Consider the following 22597-nt stretch of genomic DNA (forward strand, 5'->3'; position numbering starts at 1 on the left):
ATGCTGATAAGCAGACAACTCTGCACGTATTTCTTTTTCTTAAACTGGTGGCGGAAACTCTGCAAAAACAAAGCGCGAATAAACCACTAGCAGCAGCCCCGGGTTTGTCACTTATTTATGCATCCGGTCGCCAGAAAAATATATATACAAAAAAAGATAAACATATGATGTACGCCGGCTATGACAAGATAATTTGGCTGAGCTGTGATTTTCTCAGCATGAGCTGCATGAAAGTTTCACAGGAATGTCAAGGTTAAAGTAAATATTACAAAATTATTGTAATGCAGCAATGCAAATAATTTGAACTGTTTTGAGCTGTCTTTCCAACTCTCCGATTAAACCATTTTCTTAGTACTTTTCTCGGTATTTTCCAGACATAATTATCTGAGAATTCTCCCATAAAGACATGCATCAACCGCAAAAAGGTGGAAAGCGAACGGAATATTTTTCAACTGTCATGCAAATCGACACGACAAGCGGGCGGGCAAAAGTTGATCCATCTCACAGATACATTTCCTATACTTGGCTGCTAGATGGCTTACAAGATCTGGCATTTGTGTGGCTTTTGGGCATCGCATGTTTCACAATTTTACGGCTGTTTAGATACTCAAATTGTGCAAAAATTCTGCACAATGGCAAGTGGCTTGCCTTTCCATTTTGGTCTGCATATTTGTTTGCCCAAGCGAAATTGAGTTCGTCTTTGATAGTTCTGGTGGTATGAGAATGGACACTCTTTGGGTTCGTGATATTTGATTACAAATTATCTATGAAATGGGGAAGAATGCGGCTCAATTCGCTGGTGGTCGGGTCGAGTTCATTGCATTTGACATGCCAAGCCAACTCTTTTGTGTGGCCTAAAAAATAACAAGAAAAGTCAACTTCTGGTTTGCCAAATTCTATCTGAAAATGTTTGTATTGTCATAGATGGTTTGTATTTTGTTTAATGATTTTCTGTCATGGCTAGAGTTATATTATAGAACGACAACTTAACTACTGTTCGGCTAATAACGAATAGGTTGTATTAAGATAACTTAAAGAAAATATTTTTTAGATATATATTTCTTTCAGCTGCAACCAACAAATCAAATCCTTATCCATCTTGATCCATTTCAACATATATTTTTCTTCCCCCGTCAATGGCAAGTCCCAAATCGAAAGCGAACCAAACTGAAATGAAATTTATCATCATCAAAATAATTGCACACGGTCGGCTAGCATCAAAGAGCAAAAAATTAGATTTCTGGGCACAGCAGCCTTCAAGCAATCGGTGTATATAGAAAAAAGGTTATTTACAAAAACTATATACGTTTTATGACAAAATAAATTGCCATAAAATTTGTGGCCATTGCAAAAACATTTTGCACAGCTTTTAGTACGATCAACACGAAAGCCAAAACAGAGATCCAAACAAAACGAAAGCAAAATATATGTACCAGAAGGTGTAGGTGACAAATCGCATTGGCACCAATAAACTGAATAAGAAATGGAAAACTATGTTGCCAAAAAATTTGCAATTTAAATATGCATCATAAATAATGTACAACGATCGATAAAGGGGCAAAATAAATAGAATAGATTTCTACTCACTTTCTGTGTCAACCGCAAAGGTGGAAGGCATACGTAAAGATAAAGCCTCCAATAACCGGTCTTGAAAATTGAGATATTTAAAGCGTAATTATATGTTTTCTCCTACGTGTGTCTAGAATCCAAGCCCAATGCATTCGAATCCGTACACAAACGGGGTCAAAGTATTGCAGCAAATGCCTAACGAAGCACACCCAGATGCCATAATAATGCCCCCCATCCAGTCGTCTCAGAAATGCCAATCAATTGATTTCATTGTCTTCAATTTATAACCTATCGATAATATAAATTCTTCAAGTCAGCCAGAAAGCAGCAACAGCAGCCGTCGAACCCGCTGCGACTTATGATAAATATATATACATATATATACATATGTATATCAATTTATCCGTACGTAGCTTGGCAGTGTGCATATATATGTATAAACTTGAAATATATTTGTGCGCACAAATGTAACTGATAGATACGCATGCCAATAATCAGATACTGTCAAAGCACATACATCAAACTGAGATATACTGGTGCATATCTGAATGGTTTGGTGTGTGCGCTTGCTCTTGACATTAATTATTTCGAATTGTTTTGTCACAGTTACCATTCAAATTGGTTGCAGGAAATACTATTACATGGGGTATATCTTTTGACGGTCGAGGGATGTGTCATTTAGGTCCAAATTGCCTGTGAATGTCATAAGACGTGTGAATATTAAAAATATAACGCATTGCTAAGTTTAATGTTGTAATTTCTTAAAATGAAAGCTGAAATTTAATAACTTGATTGTAATCTGAATCATATTTTTAAATAACATGCTTAAACTTCCACGAACAAAAACTAGTTAATAATATCAAGAAAAGTATGGAGTATTTAATTACAATATAGTTTGACTTAACAAGACGGTTGAGAGCCAGCATAAATAAGGCGAAAAAACATTTTCTTTTCAACGCGATAAACTTGTTACCACCCAAGAAAAACTTCATCCAAACTTGAGTTTTATCAGAAAGATTTTTATGGCCGTTGCCCAGCTACTGGCAGCTAATTTTAAGTAATTGTTCGCTGTAACCTCTAACCAGGCTAACAAAAAGCCAGGCTCCGCACCGAGGGAAAGCACACGCCCCCACACCACAGACTCAAGACCCGAGAGCCGAGAGCTCGACTCGGTCGCACTTTAATTGGCATATCAGGCCATGGGTAGCAAACAATTTTGTACTTTTTATAACCATTTTGTTAGGCCAACTTGCGGCCGGGCAGACAGCTAGCCAGCTAGTCAGCCAGTCAGCTTTCTTGCGCCCCAACAATGAACTCCCCGAGCGAAAAATTTACAACAATTGTAGTTGGAGAGGTTAATGAACTAAATGCGCAATGGGCCAAACTTATTTACCAGCTACCAAGCCAGGCCAACACAAAAGGCCACACAAAAAAATACTCTTAATGAGACGCTCATTACTTGTTTCTTGAGAGTTATGCGGGGGGTATAAGGCCAGAAGATTGATAGAAAATCGGGGAGTAGTGGTAGGTAACGATGGCTTTATTTAGTTCGGCGTGGGCTTTACAATTTGTATGCTCCCAATTTAATTTGCCCGCCGCTCATTTCATTTCTTTGCTATGTAACATTCTCAATTGACATATTAATGGGAAAGTTGTATCGCAAGCTTGAAATACTACCGAAATTTCACTCTCTTTTTGCTATTAACAATATGATTAATTTACACACGCTGGCCAGAAACAACACGAATGTACATCATAAATAAAAATATTTCATACATAAAAATGCCCGTTCAATTTGTTTTGGCACATCTCTAGTAAAAACAAAAATTGCAAATATCTTGTCGCTAAATTCGGTTTTACAAATGCCTCAAAAACATTTAACAAATTGACAGCGACAAGCGGGCCGCAAAATGTTGTAAGATTGACCCAGTTGGAAATAAAATTAAATCTTTGAAAGGGCGATTGGAAAAGGAAATTGATTGTAATTGATTAGGAAAATGTAGGACAAGTTGCTAGTGTAAGTGTGTTTTTAAATTAATGTAAGGTGAAATTAGGTGAGCCATGCTATTTGATCTTAAGGAATTATAAATGTCTTCTGTGATCAATAAATAAAAAATGTCGTACATAATCGAATCAGAATATGTATCTTTCATTTTGTAGTTTAATCCAGAATGACGATGTTTCTTTCTCACTTGAAATTTCGCATTTTTATGACTTCAAAGAACGTTCTTTTTAATGTCATATTTTAATTCATTTCGTTTTCACTTGGATCCGTCTTTCTTTTCTCGGTGCTAAAAATCTTGAGAATGTCATGCCTGGAATTTTTTTGAAATGTTTCATTTCAAAGGGAAAGGCGCCCTTCGTTTGTGCATAATTTAATGTGGCCCTGCACTTGAGAAAATGCAATTTGCCTCCATTCGTATGGCAAATAACAAACGAAAGAGTTTTCCTCCGTATAAATGTATGTAGTTCAGCGTGCATATGCACATATATTCACCCATATACATGAAGTACATATTTGTACCAATTTGCACATAAGCTGACTGCAGCTTACACATAAGAAGAATTTACATAAAAACCTCTTGGAGCTGCATTTGTACTTGTAGTAAAGAAATTGAGTGTTGACTTGAGATGCATAAATCAAAAAGTATATGTGTACTTGCGGAGTATATTGCAAAGGAAGTACGCAAAAACAAATAAATAAATTTGCATGCCACCTAATGATATCATTTGATTTAAAGGCTGAGTAAAATCAAATCAAATTCTTCGTAAATAAACAAAGGTATATTTTCCTTTTCGATTTAATTCAATTTTCAGCTCGAAAGATTTATGACGTTATAAATAAGCCACTGTTCAGGGCAAATGAATTTCAATCAAATCACATGCAACTCATCAGACATTAAAATGTTGATAACGAAAACAAAGAATTCATCGTTATGCGATTCCAAATTCAAATGGAAAAGCTATGCAAGGCACACATTATCTAGATATCTGAATCTGTAATCTTGGGCAAAATATTTGCGCACCATTCGGTTTAAGAGCTTTCAGCTTTGGAGTTGTGCTGTGATGGCATTTCAATTAAAGTGCAAAAACACACGCGTTTTGAACCCAAACCCCATTTTCCCATCCTACACTTTGCAATTCGTGCAAATAATTGAAATACGCCCACATCGTGAAAAACTGGAATGTCGGTGGGGTGTAAAAAATGCTCAAAAGTTGCCGACTGCATAGAGGAAAATTCCATGCAGGCAGCTTGACAGTAAAAGCCGACTTTGCAACTTTTACAATTTTATCTGCAGCAAAGAAAAACAATCATGAAAAAATCATATGTGCATTCAATTCACTTAACAGTTTTAAATGAAATCCGAGCAGATGCTTCTAAACATTCCATGTTGTACATATGTATTCAACTCAATCAAAACTAAGTTAAAATAGAAACTTGGCATTTCAACATGTCTTTGATATCGAATTAACTTCACAATCCAACACTTTCTGAAAATCGGGCAAACTTTTTTGTAGAGCCACTTCAAAACAAATATTTTAATATTTTTGATCTTTGATAAGCCAAACACTATTAAAATTTTTTTTAAAAATTTAATGTTCTATAAACTTTTAACATAAATATAATTTAGTTCTGAAAGTAAGCCATTCTGAAATTCCACTGATTAGAAAATATACTATAAGCTATAATGAATGGAATATATTTTTTCTCTGCAAAAACCGAAGTCGAATATATAAGGCTGATAAGTCAAGGAACTTTAAGCTGCTTTTTGCCCAGAAACTTTTACCCGCACATTTTTCGTTGTCTATGTATTCTTATTTTCATTTCGGCTTGTCATGCTCAATCTAAATGAGAGATATGTTGTCCATTTGTCCGTTTTCTGGCTGGTCAATTTGTTGCGGCCATTTAAAAGGCAAGCATGTGAGAACAATTGAATCGAGACTTACAGTTATAACAGTGCGTGTGGGTAGATAAATTACGATGGCCGGATAATGAGTTTGTTGGACACGTTCGGAGAAACCAAGGAAAAATGAGAAATTAGCAGAATGGTTTGGAAAAAAACTTGCTCAAAACTCATGGGGATTTTATTGATATGTTTAAAAGACAAATGGAAAAATACCCGCCATTTATGTACATGAATTTATTTTAAGACATAAAAAGTAGACTTAAAGGCGCAATACAGTTTTGTAAAGCCTTTTTCGATATTTATAAAAACCTTAAATAATTACAGCCATAACCCTTTCATACCACTTTTTAAATAACATAAGTAAAATAAACACATGTTATACAGAAAACGCAAGGCAGCTCGAATTAGAAAATTCCCTGCCAAAAGTAACCCGTCAGATTTAATCAGATTAAGTAAGTATCCAAAGAGAGCTGTTCGCATACGCAGTTAAATAAATCTCTTATGTGGGTGGTGTGCCACTATCGTCAATGGTGGTGCTGTTTTCGGCAGTGGTGGGGCTGCTACCTTAATAAGAACAGCCGTTGTAGCTGTCAGTCAAACGCCCCGGCACAAATCTCTCGGCGAAGTCTTATGAATAATCACTAGGCGGCAGTGTAAAAACTTGGCAAAGTGCGAGCGCACAAAATAAAGCGAGACCAGAAAAGAAAAATGTATTTCAAATGCGCAAAACTAAAAAAAAAAAAGTGTAAGAAAAAGTGAGGAAAAGTGTCTTTTAGGCAACATCTTAATAACGCTGGGAAATTGAGGGAAGAAAGCGTGAAAGGATTGGGGTGCGGGAAACAATGCTCACATGCCTTCCCCGAAAGATTGAGATTTTTAATTTCAAATTCATGTGGCATTTTACTTTTACACCTCAAAAAAGTGTGGCATTAAATTGTGATACCTCAAGCTGAGCACTTAACTCGATTATATTGAGTGGGAAGGAAGGTCGTCCAAATCACCTGCCGACCACGTATGCCAGCTTATTTCGAGATAAAGATACAAATTACAAGGGGGACTTTGAGGGGGTCGCCTCGATTAATATGCAAGGAGTGCAGCAAATAAAATATATATAATTGCTGTCTGATTCGTATTTACCAGGCTGTCGGTTGCATAAAAAGCGAATAAAATGATCGACTTGGGGCTTGACTAATTAAGGCGGAACTTGAGCGTCGCTTAGCTTCAATGTCAACGACAGTGCGTTCCGAAAGTATTAAATTGTCATTTCTGATTGATTGCCAGGTGGTAGATTAGATAAATGAGGAATATCAATTGACATTATGACACTGAACAAATATAAAATACAATTTTCAAATGTTAAAACAAATTATTTTTAAATATTATATAAAACATTTATGGTTACCTTTTCTTGATTAAAATTCTAATTTATTTAACAGCAAATTACAAACATAATGATTACTTCCACTGATTTATAGCTATGAACCCCACTGTCAGACCCCTAGCTGTATATTATTCACAGCCATTACCGCAGCCAACTATGCGTAAGAAGCCCAAAATAATTAAGTTAACAATTTGGCTAATTACGCCTGCACTAAATGCAGTTAAGCTAACGCACAATTAAACCACAAGAACAAGAAGACGAGAGCCAAGAATTTGAATATTTGAATATTTTTCAATGCCTCATATTACAGTGAGCACTGAATACGGAGAAAACTATTTGCCTGCTCAGGGGAAAAGCAAAACGAGGAATATGATGAGTGGAGGAGCTCGAGTTCTAGTTTTCCCGGGTCCGCTGCCATTTGTTTGGCCTGTCAGCGTGTCAAACCGAAAATGTGGCGACGATGTCTGTTTATTTAGCACGTTCTTTTGGCTTCCCGTCGTCTCCCTCAGATTTTCATCTCATCTAGTGCAAGTTCAGTCAGCCAGCCAAGTTCTATCTTTTTTCCTGGTAGCATATTTTTTCCCAACGAGTATTTATAAATGAAACTTGCCTTTGTTGTCATTTATTACTGTCACTTTAAATCCAATCAACGCTTTGTCTATGCTCTTCGGCCATCGATGACCGTTTTTCCCTCCCTCTTCTATTTATTTTCTTCGATTTTTTGGCTTAGGTTTTGTTCCACGTCAAGTGTCATTGAGATATTTTTAAATTTAATAATTTTTTTTATTTAGCTTTTTTCGCGTATAAAAATAAATAGTTATTTTTGCAAGTAATTCGATCTTGAAAAAATACTAAATACCTTGTTTTTTTTTTAAATAAGATATTCTTTTTAATTTTTAAAGACTTTGTTTGAGTTAAGGCTACATTTTTTCATAACTTAATAATAAATATTATTAATTGTTTATTAAAGATGATTTTGCTTAATTATTAAAAATATTAGCCCATGCGCCTCTCACAATTTTTCTAGTTTCTTAAAGCAAACAAAAGAGTGTGGCACATGTCAGAAGAAATAATTATGAAATAATAAACAAAATGATAATTGGTACGGCAAATATTGAGGAAGATAACAACAAAAACTTTAAGCTCTTAATTGCCTGGCGCCAGACGATTGATTTTTTATACCAAAAGCAAGTCCCAATGACGTTGACAAACTTGAATAGTGTTTTTCGCTTCTGCCACATACATAGGTTCCCCTTAAAGCATATTACCCTCGCTTTTGGTGGCCCGAAATGGTTCATTACGAGCATCACTTAAGGCAAGGGCAGGGCATTAATAATTCCGCCGTAGTCTACAATCATTTATTACCGGTCTCAGAAAAATTACGAAAAAATACTTTACACCGACTAAGAAAGGGAGAATATTGTGGACACTTTGAACGGGAGGACAATTCATTAACTTTATTTTCTTTTTAAATCTTGAAAAAAAAGGTTTGCAAGCACTTCTAAAATATGGATAAGCAATATTTTATTGTTTCGATTATTTAATCATCCTTTCAATGTATTACTATAATTCCAATTGAATTCATCAAATTTCTTTGAAGTACACAAAAAAAAACTTATTTCCAAAGTCCCCTGTCCAGTGCCGGCCAAAATGATGTTGTATTAATACAACTCGCACGTAAACCTCGCCCTCGATCTCCTATAACAAATGAATGCAATTTACGGACAGCAACTTAGTGAAATTATAGGTTGGAAAATTTGCCCGCGACTCAAACTGAGCTGAGTGCCTGATAAAAAATTTAAAAACAAGCAAAGAGCAAAACAATTTTCATAAATATGCCACTGAGGCAAAAGTTGGGCGAAAGCTGTGAGAAAAAAGAGAGAGTAAAAACCTCAAAGCGCATTAACGCCTTTAATGGCCTTGAGACGGGCAGAGTTCTTACATTTTTGAGGGGCGGTGGGTGGTAAGCTACACATAGAACATTTTATTTGAAATTTATAAGGTTTCATATTAAGTTAATGCATTTAAAATACATTTCCCTTGCATTAGATGTGAAATGTTTATAGTGGTGTAATAAGACATAAGTCTTGGGAAATATTTTCCTAAAAATCTATTTTGGACTTTCTACAGTTCTACAATTCATAATCTAATAAGCTGGTTCAATAATTAATAGTAAAATAGATAAGATTTGTTTTTTATTTTATTGATTATACAAATCTGTTGCTGGGGATATAGCTGTTATATAACAAAATTTCAAATAAATAAGATACGAATTGTTTGACTAAAGTTCCGATAATGCTCTTGAAGTTGTAGCAACTAATTAAGTAATGAAAAACGCGTTACTGTAAACAAAATAATTGTAATTCGGTCGTTTAAAGAATTATACAAATAAATAATATTATTTATTAATTATTAATTATAATAAAAATTATTTCCTTAATAATTTTTACCGGAATGTAAAGGAAAATGGAAAACTCACCTTAGATTTGGGACAGCCGCTGCTGCTGCCGCCGCCGCTTGCAGAGGCGGAGGCACATTGTACGGGAAGGGCAACTTTGCCGCAACCGCCGGATTCTCGAACAGCATTCTCGCACTGTTTTGGGGGTGGAGCTGGTGGTGCAGAATCTGGAGGTGGGTGTTGTTGCCGCTGGGGGGGTTGATGGTGCTGCCGGTGTTGGTGTTTATGTTGAAATCGGAGTTCCCAAAGCAGTAAATTTTGCTGGTTTTCGCTTATCCCGCAGACACACGCTGAGGAAATCACTTTAAGGTGTTCGCACCAAAAACTTTTGTTTTACTGGGTTTTGTTTTAATTTTTCTTGCACTTTTCAAATGACTTTCTTTAACTATTTTGTTAAAGATGTCTTATTAAATAACCGCACTTATTAATTCTGGTTTTGTTTTAGGTAATACTCATTTTTAAAATACCAAGAAGGCAACGTTTTTGATTTTCTGGAATAAAAAATTGAGTTTAATAAGACTTAGGTAAAACATTTATGTTATTTAATAAACACATATAAATTATTAAAATTGTTAGCAGTTTTAAGTATTTTAATGTCCTTGGCATCCCAGTTCGGTAATTCGTCACTCAAGTCAATTTCAATAAATTCTGACATCTTATTAAAATAAATATCTTTCGACTGTTACATGAAAATGTATTAAGTTGGAGTACACTGCTGTTTCATCTTTAATTTAGGAAAAGATATTACCAAATATTTTACAATGCACTTGTAAGCATTGTTTTAAGCGCGTTTTACATTATTTTGTGTTTAGTGTTATAGCATTATTTGTTGGTCTTCTTTGGCATTTCTTTGTTTTTGCTTTTGTGCTTTTACTTTCGTTTTTTGGCATTGCCTTTTGCTTCTTGCTTTTCAATGCTGAATTCCGAGTTCTCTTTTGCCAATGCCGGCTTTTTCAACACATACACACACGACGGCACACACATATAAACAGCACTCATACACGTGCGTACCGCTCTCAAAATGGTGATAAAATATTGTTGTTTTTGCAGTTGCGGTTTGATAAAATTTCACACACGACTTTTAATTAAAATCGCTTGAGTTTCATAGTTTTTTGTAGTTCTGTGCCGGTTTTTGTATTAATTTTTCATAAATTAAATCGATTTGCTTGAACAAAAACACACGCATACATCAACATAAATTCACGACACAACAACAAATTTCTGCGACGTCATTGAATTCGCCGCAAAAGAATATGCGAAAACGTGAAATAAAAAAAAAACTTAAGAAGCGTCCCTCAAAAAAAAACAAAAATGTCTTCAAGTTGAGTCACTTACATACACACAAACCACTAAGTAGTGCCGCACATATGCACAAATAAACGACGCGTGACGAAAATTACATGAGAAGCACTCGCAAAAACCCAGGAAATTCGACAATCCGTCCGCTCCGTACAACGATTTTTTTCGAATAACGGATGAGTTGGGAAAAATTTAAGGCGAGCTCAGCGTGTTCGCCGCATCTACAATAACAAAGCTGCGCTGAAGCACTCGCACTCTCTCCGGGTTGTTCGCTTCCGCTCTCTCGTTCTCTGACTCTCTCCTGCAGGACTTGAAAAGTCTTAAAAAAAGGAAAAAAAAATTGGATGCAACATGCGGCTGAGTCAGTTAATGACGTACCACTCTTGCGCCCGTCTCTTTTATCCCCCTTTCGCTATACTATGCTTTACGCCGCTCTCCCCCATAATCATTTCCGATGTGCAGTTCCATGCAGTTTCCCCAGACAATAGGCCTATATAGTTGCATATAGCCATATAGCCAGCAGACGAGCGTCTTTATATCTTGCTTTGTTCTCCCCGATTTACAGTGGTTCCTGGCTGCTGGAAAACCATCTATAATCCATCTAAAGAACTTCTGGATAAGTTATTTTCTCTACCAAAATATGTACCTAGAAATTTGCAAACCTTTTATACAAATATATTTTAAAAAATATTTATATAAAATACATCTTCTGTAGAAATATCTAATGAATAAAAATAAATATCAAGGAACTGCAAACCTCTTAAACGATGCACAATCATAACAATTGTTACAAAGTATAACTCATTGTTTGTTCATTACTTTAAACTAAAATTTAGATAAACTGCTTGTTTCTTATTTACCGAAAAAGTTGATTGACTTTGTGACTTATTTGCGCGCATGTAAATTTAAAACACCAGTTTAGCCGAAGTTTAATAAATACTTCGCCCTAAGTACTTAAGGTTTGATGTTTTTTTTTATAATTTATGGACCTTCTGTGAAAGCAATTTCATGTGGAAAACCCGAAATACATTTAAACGGGTTACAAAATCGGAGCAAAGACTGTACTTGACTTTCTGTGTTTATCTTATTTTGTTTGCTCAGCTCGTATTTCTTTAAAAGCTCGGCTCGCAGCTGACGCATTTTGTTGATTTTGATTGCTTAAAGCTGAGAAACAAAGAGTAATTGTTTAATTCAGTTGAAGGGAAGGATTGCCAGCTATTTCGCTTTGATTTATGTGAAATTTACAAATCAAATTTATTTCGGTTGCGAAGTGTCAAGTAATCTTATCTTTTATTTTAAGCCATATTAATTTAATTGTCACATTTGAGTATTTGTTTCCTCGGGGTATTAAACTCTAGATTTAGGTTAAGAAATTCTCAGTTTTAAGTTTTGTCATAATTTTATTCAGATTTTTTTGCATTCCTAGGCTATGTTTATACACAGTTTCATAACTATTGTAAGGGGAACCCAACTCACGTCCCCTGATAATATCCAATTACGAACATAACAATTTTTGGTTTCCTTCAAGTGTTTTGTCGCCTTCTTTTTCTTATCGAAAACAACTCGTTGGGAAATACACAAAACCGAAACACAAAATTATAATTGATAAAACTGAGCTAGTCACCAACAACAATAACAATAAACAATAACCACAGCTTTGAATATTGAAAGTTGTTCTATTCGTAATGCGGTTTTATTTTTTTAATATTGTATGATTTTCCAAGTGCAAAAATATAGAGTGAACTTGATGAATAATTTTGTTCAAGTTAAATTGTATATTGTAGAAATTTGTTAGCAGATCGCTTATTTAAGTACACATGTCTTATTTAGTCAATTTACTGGACTTCTTATTGAGCTGCAAGTTTATTGCTTTAATTTTTTTAATCACACATTTAATTTATATACTTATTTCATTATTTTGAGCTCGAGCTTTTCTTGATTAGGGGTTTTTTAGTCATCGCTAGTCAAATTCGCTTTTTGCATTAGGATTCATTAGTTAAACATATCATTAGTTAATAAACCATGAAAGTTGATATTAGATTTAATGATAAATTTTGTTTATGATCTTAATAGCCATGAAATACATATTTTATTCAGTTGCTCAAGTCACTGATTTAAATAAAGCGTGATGTGTTTTGCATGCATTTTCAGATTTCGAATCTTATTTTTAATTAATTTGCTTGCACTCTGTTTTTGTTCATTTTGCTTAACAATTTAACACTTAATTAATTTCAGTCATGCAATATCACAAAAAAAGATTTTCTTATATTTTCTAGTAGAATTACTTTTAATGCGCGGCAAACAAAATTCGTACTTTGTTTGTTTGTTTATTTTTCATTAGCCAACTTCGGTTTCGGTTTCGATTTTAGGCCCAGTCGAGAATCAAGTCAAGTCAAGACCTGGCTTTATCTGAATGCACAAACGGAAATCAACGACAAAACGACGACGACACCACGAATCGGTCCGCTTCGAATCGCTCGAATCAACTGGCTGTTGTAACGGTCGCAAGCAACTGAATCCGAAAGATACTGCTGAGCCGTACCGAAAGATACAGATACAAAACACAAGCGAAGGTTCTCTCGTCCGCCTCTCGCCTTTTATATCTCTCTCTTTCTCTCGGCTATTTGACGTTTGCGGCAAGCGTAATAAAATAAAACAAGTGGTCGAGTTTTCCGACGCCAAGATACCCGGTATCAAGATACATTGATGAAAAGATACGAAAATTAAAAAAAAATTAAAAATATTCTTAAAATAAAAACAAGGCAAAAAAAAAGAACAAAAAATTATAAATGGGTTTTAGTAAATATGTAATTTAAATGGTTAATGTTTTTTTTATTTATTAAAATTGCTAAAGTGTTTTTTTTAGGTTTAATTGAAGACTTATAATTGACAAGCTTTTAAAAATTATTTTTCTATTATCTATTATAAATCAACTTAAATACAAGACACCCTGAAAACTCTATAAATGTAGGGTAATCTCCATCTGCTCTCTCGGTTGACATTTGCCGCTCTCCCTTTCTTTTTCTCTCAACAACCACCCACAACATAAACGGGCCCCTCGCCCCACTCCCTCACACCGATAAAAACAAAGCGAAATGTTTGCTCGCTCTCCCCCAGAGAAAGAGAGAGAGAGAGAATACCAAATAGGATGAATTTGTTGTTTTGCGGCGAAGTCGCTCAAAAAACGCCATTTGGGGAGACAGCAACAACTTTTGGGGCTACTATTGTTGTCCCTTTCGTTCACACGCCTTCGCTCACTTCCGGTCTTGAATGCTGCGACTTCTTGTTGTTGTTTTTGGTTTAAATTCTGCTTCTTGTTATTTCTTCTTGTGGTGTGGATAAAAATGAGCATCTTCTGGTATTTCTTTTTGGTATTTTTATGGTATTTTAAAGATAATTAAGAGACAACAATTTTAAAAAACTAAAACCAAAGGTTTTGATTCCAATCAAAGAATAAGAACTTAAAACCAAAAACTTAAAATTCGTAATATAAGTAAACGTAAAAATAACTTTCAACTAAAAATGTTTTTATATTAAATTAAGTGGAGTTTTATATAATTGCAGTCCATTTTTATTGTGTTTTATATAATATTATTAAAAATAGCATTTATTTAATTGCTAATATTTAATTTATTTAATTTACTTGACAATTTAGAAGCTAACATATATTTTTTTTATCATTTTAAAATATGTATACTTTAAATTTAGTTATTTCGTAAGGGTTTTGGAATTTACATCGCTTTAATCCAGTTCCACAGCATAAATTCCTACATATATATGTATTTATTATTTCTGTCGCCTGTTGCACCCACCTCAATAACCAATTTGCATTACACCCCCGCCAAAAACGAATTTTACACAAATTAATTTATTTTGCAAAATCGCATGCCGTGTCTGGAGGCTTGGCGCTCCCTAATCAGCAAAAAAATTAAAACAATAACTTTAACGGCTTATTAGGCGGCATAAAAACATCAAAGGCAGACCCATTCCTAAGCAACATTTTATGTAATTTTCTTTTCATTTTATTTCTTTATAACTTACAACAAAACGCGCAACAAGCGCAACGAGTTTTCTGCAGTCGAGCAGCTGACGCGAAAAGAGTTTTTTTCTGTAATGATTTGTTCCTTTATTTTGTTTGGTAAATTTTTTGTTGGTTCCTTTTTTTGTCGGGACGCAAGAAACTTGTTTGCTGAGCTTCAGGCGATAAAGAAGGAGAAATATATAACAATAGCTACAAACAGCGACTGAGGCAGACAGGTCAAAGGAGCAGTTGTTCCCCATGCCACGCCACCCTCCTCCTCCCCCTCCGTCTATATCTTAGCCGCCCCCCTGCCACGCCCCGACAGCAGCAGCAACAGCAATAAATTCAACCAGCAAGCGTCTTCGATTAGTTCGGAAATGGCGGGAGAAGTGAGTGAAACGAATAAAAAGAAAATGATCTGGGAAAAGACACTCATCGAGTTTCCCGACTATGAGATACCAATCTTTTTTCACATTTCTACATTTTACTAAAAAAAAACAAAAAAAAAAATGTTTCCTTGAAAAATACCAAAATTTAGATGAATAGAAAAACTAAATTTGTACTAATTGCTCTTAAAAACGTATGAAACTGGTCAAATATTACTTTTGAAACATATACATATATATCGGCTCCACGACAAAAGGTAACAAAAGATAAGTAGGATAGTTGAATTAGTACTTTTATTATTGATATTGATTAAATATAACTGTCTAAATATTTTCATTGAAGTTAACTTTCTTCCAGACTTGTTCATAAGCGCCAAAAGAAATGCAGGGTATTTAGCAAAAGCAGAACGAAGAGCAGCCATTGATGGCAATATTTAGTCTGCAACTGATGTTCGCCGGGTTTATTACTGTTCAAGGTAAGAATTTATAGCAAACTGCGCATTCAGCAAATTTGGGTCATAAAAGTAATTAGTGAAATCTGTTCCACTACAGATTGGTATTGTGGGTGGATTTTAATTACCGACCAGAAGTTCATGAAAGTGCCAAGAAGTTTCCCAGTCCTCCGCCAGTGGCTAATTGATTTAGTTCGCATTTTATTGATCAGCCGAAAGGAGTGAAATCGACTACGTGGGCCACGGTGGGGTTAAGGGACGGTTGGGTGTTAACCAGCAATGGCCAGTTGGGGCAACATTGGTTATTGACCTATTAATGAAACAGCCATAAAATTAAATAGCCATTTATTAGTGTCTGTTAGGGTTTCCAAGATTAAAGGTTTTATAGAAGATATATATGCATCTTTGTTCAGATTTATAAATAATATTTATTACGTTTTTAATATTAGGCACCATTTATAATTCAACTTTTAGCGATCTCATGGGAAAATTATAAATTAAGTAATGTTATTAAATTTAAAAACAAATCTTGATTTACAAACTCTTAAATTAATAAATACTTAAAAAAAACTGTCTTAAATTTAAATAGCCTTTAGAACATCGTTTTCCTTCTTCCATAATCAGAATTTTAAATTCAATTTTCCCATTAACATAACATGTCATGGAATTGTTTATAATTAAAAACATATTTTCCACTCTCCATTATAGTGCTTAGTCATACAAGGATTTCTACAATATCATTAATGCTTACGTAAGCAAATTTTACTAAGAAAGTGTCCTTTCTTGATTCCTCACAGAGATTAATGTCCTTGGCAAGCCCTTAAGTCCAATTTGGGTCGTTAAAACTACTTGTAGATGAAAATTTTATGACTCTGCCATGGTCTTTGGTACTACTATATGGTCCTATATGTTCTTACACGAGTATATAGGTCTGCAAATCACAGTGCTGTTGCGAATTGTGCGCATAACAATTAGGCTGAGGCAGCTTACCAAGAGAATCTGAGGCCCAGACTGCATGTATCCAATGTCATAAAAATATCAGGAACACATGTTGCCTGCCGCTGATTTTCTGCAGATTTAAGGGGGGGCGATGGGGGATTTTGGGGGGACGAATTGTGTAGTTTTTGGAAGGAGGGAGTAGGTCGGGCGATATGCTGTCGTCTGCCAGGCCTGCCACGTCTGGTTAATGAGCACGTTTGCATTCGTGGGAAAGAGGCATAATGAAGGGATATACTAGTGAATGGACCTCCTACACAGGAGTTTTGTTTAATCAACTGATTGTTCGTTACAGGATACTCGTATGTTTCCCAAAAACTTTTCCAAATAATCCGATTATATTCGAATTTGTTCCTTAATTTTATTTATACAGCTTAAAGTCATGATTAAGAGTTATATACATATGTTGCTGATCACCATCATCTGCCATTTTATATATATTATATATTTTAGAACAGAAAATTTTTTTAAAAAGGCTTGATTTTTGTTATACAGTTTATACAGAACAAAACTGTTGACTTTTATGATGTAAGCTTAAAACCAATAAAACTTAAACATTCTCCTAATCCTTGTTAAACCCAATTCATTTAATAAAATTGTATCTTCTTGAATTTAAGTCTTAGTGATTAATTAATAATATTAAATTTTGTATAGCTTCATAAGAACAATAAGTTAAGATAAATTCACTTCTTTAAAAACCAAAACTTTATTGTTACGTTTAAAAGCAGCTCCCCAGATTACCAAAACTTGCTTCATTAAACTCTAAATGCAATAAAATAAAATTAAAACTTTCGCCTGAAACGAAACAAGAAAAAATTATCTTTTCCAGGCTGCCGCAAAGTATGCAACACTTGCCTGAAGTTTTCATCCCACCTCTTTGGAATTCATTTGCCATATGAGAGGCCATGAAAATGGAAGTGGAAAGTAGTTGGGGGACTTTGGCAAAGTGTGGGGAGTTGACCTTAACAAGCGTAATATCATCAATCAGTGCACAAATTTGCATTTCATTTTAGCCTATTTCTGCCGGGTAACATGCTGCCCCTTGCCCCGACTTTTGTCTATATCTCCGTTGTCGCCGTTGTCGGCGCATCAACGCGCTTCATCAGCGCGAACTGATATGTAAATCTCATAAATCATGCACACCTGTCGTCGATGGCAGCGACAGTTCAGCTCGGTTTTGCTCAGGTCAGTCAGGACAACAAGGACGACAAGGACATTGTCAGCAAACCGACAGAGGATGGGTTGAGGTGTAGTTGTCCTCGTGTATGTCCAGATTTCGTGGTGGTCAATCCTTTCAGAAGGGGCAATCGTCGAATTCCTGGCTTTTAAGGCTCATACGCAGCTGTTGTTTTCAACAAAGGGAACAATATAATATTTTAAATTTATTTTAATTAGATTTTTAATTCTTGACAGTTATATTTTAATCTTAAAGCTAGTTTTAATAATAAGTAATCCAAATTATAAATAATAATTTACAATTATTCAGTTAGTTTTTAATATTTAACACTTTTATTTTAATCTAAAAATGGTTTCTAATAATAAGACTCTGAAAATCCAATATCAATCCACTTCTCACACTATTTTTAAAATTATTATGTGCTTAATTGTGTGAATTATTAAAATATTTTTGGGGAAATTTGTTAATTTCCTGACTTTTAAAGCCCATAAGCAGTGATTATTTTTAATAATGGGAGAACATTTTTTATCTCATTTCCTTAAATTTTTAAAGTAATTATAAATAATTTTTTTGGGGTGTTCTTTAATTTTTTTATCTTATTTTCTCTCAACTACTTCGTATAAGTCCTGGCCTACAGCAGGAGTATAAAAAGGAAAGAAAAGAGAACGTATCACATCCATGTCGTTGTTAAGGATATGTGCTGGAAATTGATTAGCCACGTGCAGCCATATGTTTCCTTCTTTTGGCCAAGTCAAGAGCGGTGGCTTGCTGAATAGCAAATGCTTCAATTTGGACTTGATGGAAATTAAGCTGGGGTTTTTCTTATTTTTTCCAAGGCTAAGAAGTGGAATTTAGGTAACATTACTTTTTTAGATAATCTTTAGGAAATAAATAAATTTTTTAATTTACATAAAATATTTATAAAAGATTTCCATGTCTCACTCTTTTGTTATTTAGTTTGAAGATACATTTTTATATTATTTAAATATGGTAAAATATATTGTGTATAAGTGTTTACGATAATAATGTATAATTTTTAATTAATGTACCTCTTAATAAAACTATATTTTAGAGGAGTTCGATAAATTTTAAATTAAAGAAAGTATTTTAATTAAGCCCCTAAGCTTCAGGATCCCCAATTCTTAAGGTGGCCATCATGGAAGTGATTCCGTTAGCCGCATTCACTAATTGCTCGGCCACAACACCTGCTGCCGGCTGTTTTAAGGGGGGCAGTTTATACCCGCTCTGGAGAGATGTTCCACCGACAACGGAGAAAAACCACAAATTTACATAAATATGCCACAAATCATAGAGCTCGCCGCTGGCCCCAGCAACTTGTGGTCCATGTGACAGTGTCTCTGGTTATTATGAATGCATAAAAAGCGTTCATGAGTTCATTTTTTCCAACCACACTTTCATTGCAATTAAAATACCAAAAAGGATAAAACAAAAAAGCAAACTGCTAAAAATATATACCTAGACCATAAAAAATACCAAGGAAAATTTATGTGCAGCACATGCCACGCCTGAAACTAAAGGGTTTTCCCTTAAATTCTGCTTAATTTTTTTTTGTTTTTGCGAATTTTTGCGGTGTGAAACGCACGTTGCATAATAATAAAAGTTGGGATGGAGTGGAAGTTGTGGGAGCGGCACTTGAATGCTCTGGGTTTTCGCCCCCACCAACGTTGTAAACGGCTGCAATTGTTTGTCATTAGCAAATGTTGCCCTTTTTGGGAACTTTACGAGTACATTCCCACACCAAAAATGCTCTTGTTGTAGGCCTGTTGTCCTACAGCAGACAAAATTTGTGACTGCGACAGTTTGTCCACCCACCCACCGAAAATTCAACACCCTCCAAATCGAGGGACTCCTCTCATTTTTAACGCATCATTTGACCATTTTATGTAGGTGCAACATTGCAGCACAAAACACGACTAAACATAATCTCAGGCTGTTGCCTAAACAAATGGGGACTCAAATGAATAAGACCGCAAAATCACAAAATTACCACTGGTATGAGTTAAATTTTAAGATTAGAGACTGAGCTGAAAGCTATTATTTTTACAGTTAAAAAAGAATTAAGTATTCAAACAAGAGAACAAAAAAAAAACTGTATTTCATATTTATATTTTATTTTACTTCTCAACGACAAAAAATGTGGTTGGTAATAATAAGATGAGAAAATAAACTATCAAACTATATTATGTGTTTTACAAATCAAAAAAAACTTATAAAAGCAAACTAAAGCTTAAAACATAAAATATAATTAAATAAGAAAGCTTAAACATATATAATTTAACTATTTTGGGTAATTAGACTTAAAATAATTAAATTAAAAAAAAACGACATGAGAAATGAGGTTGGTGCAAATAATTTATAGGTTTTTGTTACTTATTTTCAATAATTATATATTGTGTTCAATAAAATTACTGACATTATAGGATATTATAGTAAAAACCAAAAGTCCACCCAAAAAAAATCACTTTAGCTAACTTTTCCGCTTAATGCAATTTCATTAAAAGTAAGTTTAACTTCTCACTTTGAACAAATTGTGAACTCACATCAAATTAAATCAGCAGTTCCGAAATAAAACCAAGCCCCTTTTTCCCAACCCCTTGACACAAGCAGCTTTTTATTTGACAAAATAACGAACTCTGTTAATGAGCATATCCAACAAACTGTATTTTTTTTCGCCAGTTGGCACCAAATTAATTTTAGCTGTCTGAAGGGTAAATACTTAATGCACCAGAGGCGACAAAATAAAAGGTAGATGGTTTTCAATCTATCTATCCAACAGGACTGTCTATAATGTGCGGCACGCGTTTAATTTGTGTATTTTTTTGCTCTCTACGCTGTGCTAAACGGTTGATATAATGAAAATGTAAATTACAGAGAGGTTATGGGACTCATTTCGCAGCTCCAATACGGGACACGAATGGAGATGGAACTTGACTTTATGAGCACATAAAGTTCGCCTGTTGCCACATGAGACTTCGGTCTCATCTCATTAGAGAAACTTTTTGCCGGCATCCAACTAAACGTAAATTGATTTCAATCCAAATTGCATAGGCCTAAAGTACAGCTGAGCTTTGTGGAATGCCATGAGTTTGGGAAAACGAAATGGGATACCTACAATGAATTAGACTATAAAATACCCTAAGCTGAGATTAAATAAAAAAACTTTAAGGGAAACACTTCTAAGTAAAAATCCTTTTTAATTTGTTTTTACATTGGAAAGCATTTTGTAGTCATTAAAAAATAAAAAGTCAATGCTTCCTAATTTTATTTTTTTCCTATGCACTAAATACACACACAAACATAAGATAATATAAAATGTAGTTTTCCATCGTATAAGTATTTTAATATTAATGTATTTTTTATAAATGTTTGTATAAAATTTTTTAATCATTATTAATCGAGCTTTGCAAATTGATTATCTGAAACCATAACTTTTGTTCAACCCAACTACACACACCCTTGAATAAAAGAAATGAGACCGAAAAAATATAAGGCGAGTATTTTTGGCAGCGATTATTTGTCGTTTGCTTATCAACGCACTTCCGCATCATTAAATAATTTTATCATTTGCATTATTTTCACTTTCCTAAGCACAGTTAATAACGATGGCAATAAGGATGATGATGAAGCTGGTTGGTGGTAGAAGGTTTCAAAGTTCCTTCGAAAAGTGATAAGGATTGGGGGTTGGTCACAGGCTGGTTTAACTAATTTGTAATTTATGCGACACTTCTGCGGTTAAGTTGTGGAAAAAGTTGATGAGAAATATTTTTTTTAATTAACTCTGGCAAAATGCTAAACAATTGGTATTTTTCCAATTGGGAAAGTTTTTTGTTTCCCGCAGGAAACTTAAGATATTTAATTTAAGCGGTGGCTCACAGTTAAGTACAGTTCTTAAGTCTTTTTAAAAGATTCCAATCTAAGGCATACTTATACATTTGACAAAAGAAGCAGCAGGCTTGAGTTCACTTCACTTGCATTACAAACACATTAAAGTTGCCCAGGGAACATGGAAAAAAAAGAAAATTATTTTACAGGCACGGCGGTATGGAAATGCAAATGCCAAAAGACATGAGAAGAGCATGGGACAAACGATAATGAGGACAAACAGCAGAAGCAGCAACAACTGCCACTTGCAGCTACAATGATAATGTTGCTGGCTGTTGATGACAACAACATCTAGCAACAGCAACAACTGCTAGCAACAACTAGTAAAAGCACATACACTGGCTAAAAAATATTTCACAAAATCGTTGGGAAAAGTGTAATCTGTCCTCCAGTAATACAGAAAATATAAAAAAAAATGTTTACATATTTTTTAAATATGTAAAAATGTATGTATGTATTTAAATATGTAAAAACTACGAACTACGTTTATATACAATTAAATTAAAGTAAATTTGTTTTTATTTCATTTTAATATAATTATCACTCGAAAAATAATTTTTTTTAGTAAAAGAAATTCATATAACTTGTATTTTTAGACACTCATACACCTGTATATAAAATAAATTACAACAATGACAAATGTGATTGATAAACAATAAAGGAAATTCAATTTAGAATATCTGTTACTTATTTTCAATAATTAATAAATAGCTACTGCCATAAAAAAGTGGCTGTTTTAGCGGATTAGCAAATAAAATATTTTTTAAATTAATTTTTACGACATTTCAAAATAATTATTAGTGTGGTTGCAACCACTACTAACAAACAAACTACCAACGGAAATCAGCCAAAGAATGCGCGCCCCAGTGAAGCATTTTTCCTCCATCTTTTTTCGCTTTTCCCCCCTTTAAGTCCTTGGGAAAAAACGAAATCTAAACGCTGTCTGTGCCTGCCACTCCCCCTTCTCTTTCTTTCCTAAAAAGGATATGCCTGCCGCTGCTCATTTTCGCTACTAAATAAGACAGGCGGCCGCGTCCTCGAACAACA

The 22597-nt window shown here is 34.3% G+C and overlaps 1 protein-coding gene across 7 annotated transcripts in view; it reads right to left on the reverse strand.

The window, feature by feature from the left end:
- The window catches only part of LOC108148619 (poly(U)-binding-splicing factor PUF60-B), a 99922-nt gene extending 86785 nt beyond the window's left edge, over positions 1 to 13137 (reverse strand). For 3 of the 7 annotated variants that reach the window (XM_017275718.2, XM_017275717.2, XM_017275716.2), the window contains exons 1-2: positions 12901 to 13136; positions 9338 to 9807 (exon numbers count right to left, since the gene is read on the reverse strand). In XM_017275718.2, coding sequence (XP_017131207.1) covers positions 9338 to 9444 — 107 coding nt within the window. In that variant the 5' untranslated portion in view covers positions 9445 to 9807; positions 12901 to 13136. Of the gene's footprint in view, positions 1 to 9337; positions 9808 to 10064; positions 10082 to 10651; positions 10669 to 12900 lie in introns of those variants that run through there. The other 4 variants (XM_041709504.1, XM_017275714.2, XM_041709503.1 and 1 more) reach the window with 4 other exon arrangements.
- Between the last annotated feature and the right edge of the window lie 9460 nt (positions 13138 to 22597).

This window comes from Drosophila elegans, unplaced genomic scaffold (assembly GCF_018152505.1).
Source record: "Drosophila elegans isolate 14027-0461.03 unplaced genomic scaffold, ASM1815250v1 contig_476, whole genome shotgun sequence".
NCBI classification, from domain to species: Eukaryota; Metazoa; Arthropoda; class Insecta; order Diptera; family Drosophilidae; genus Drosophila; species Drosophila elegans.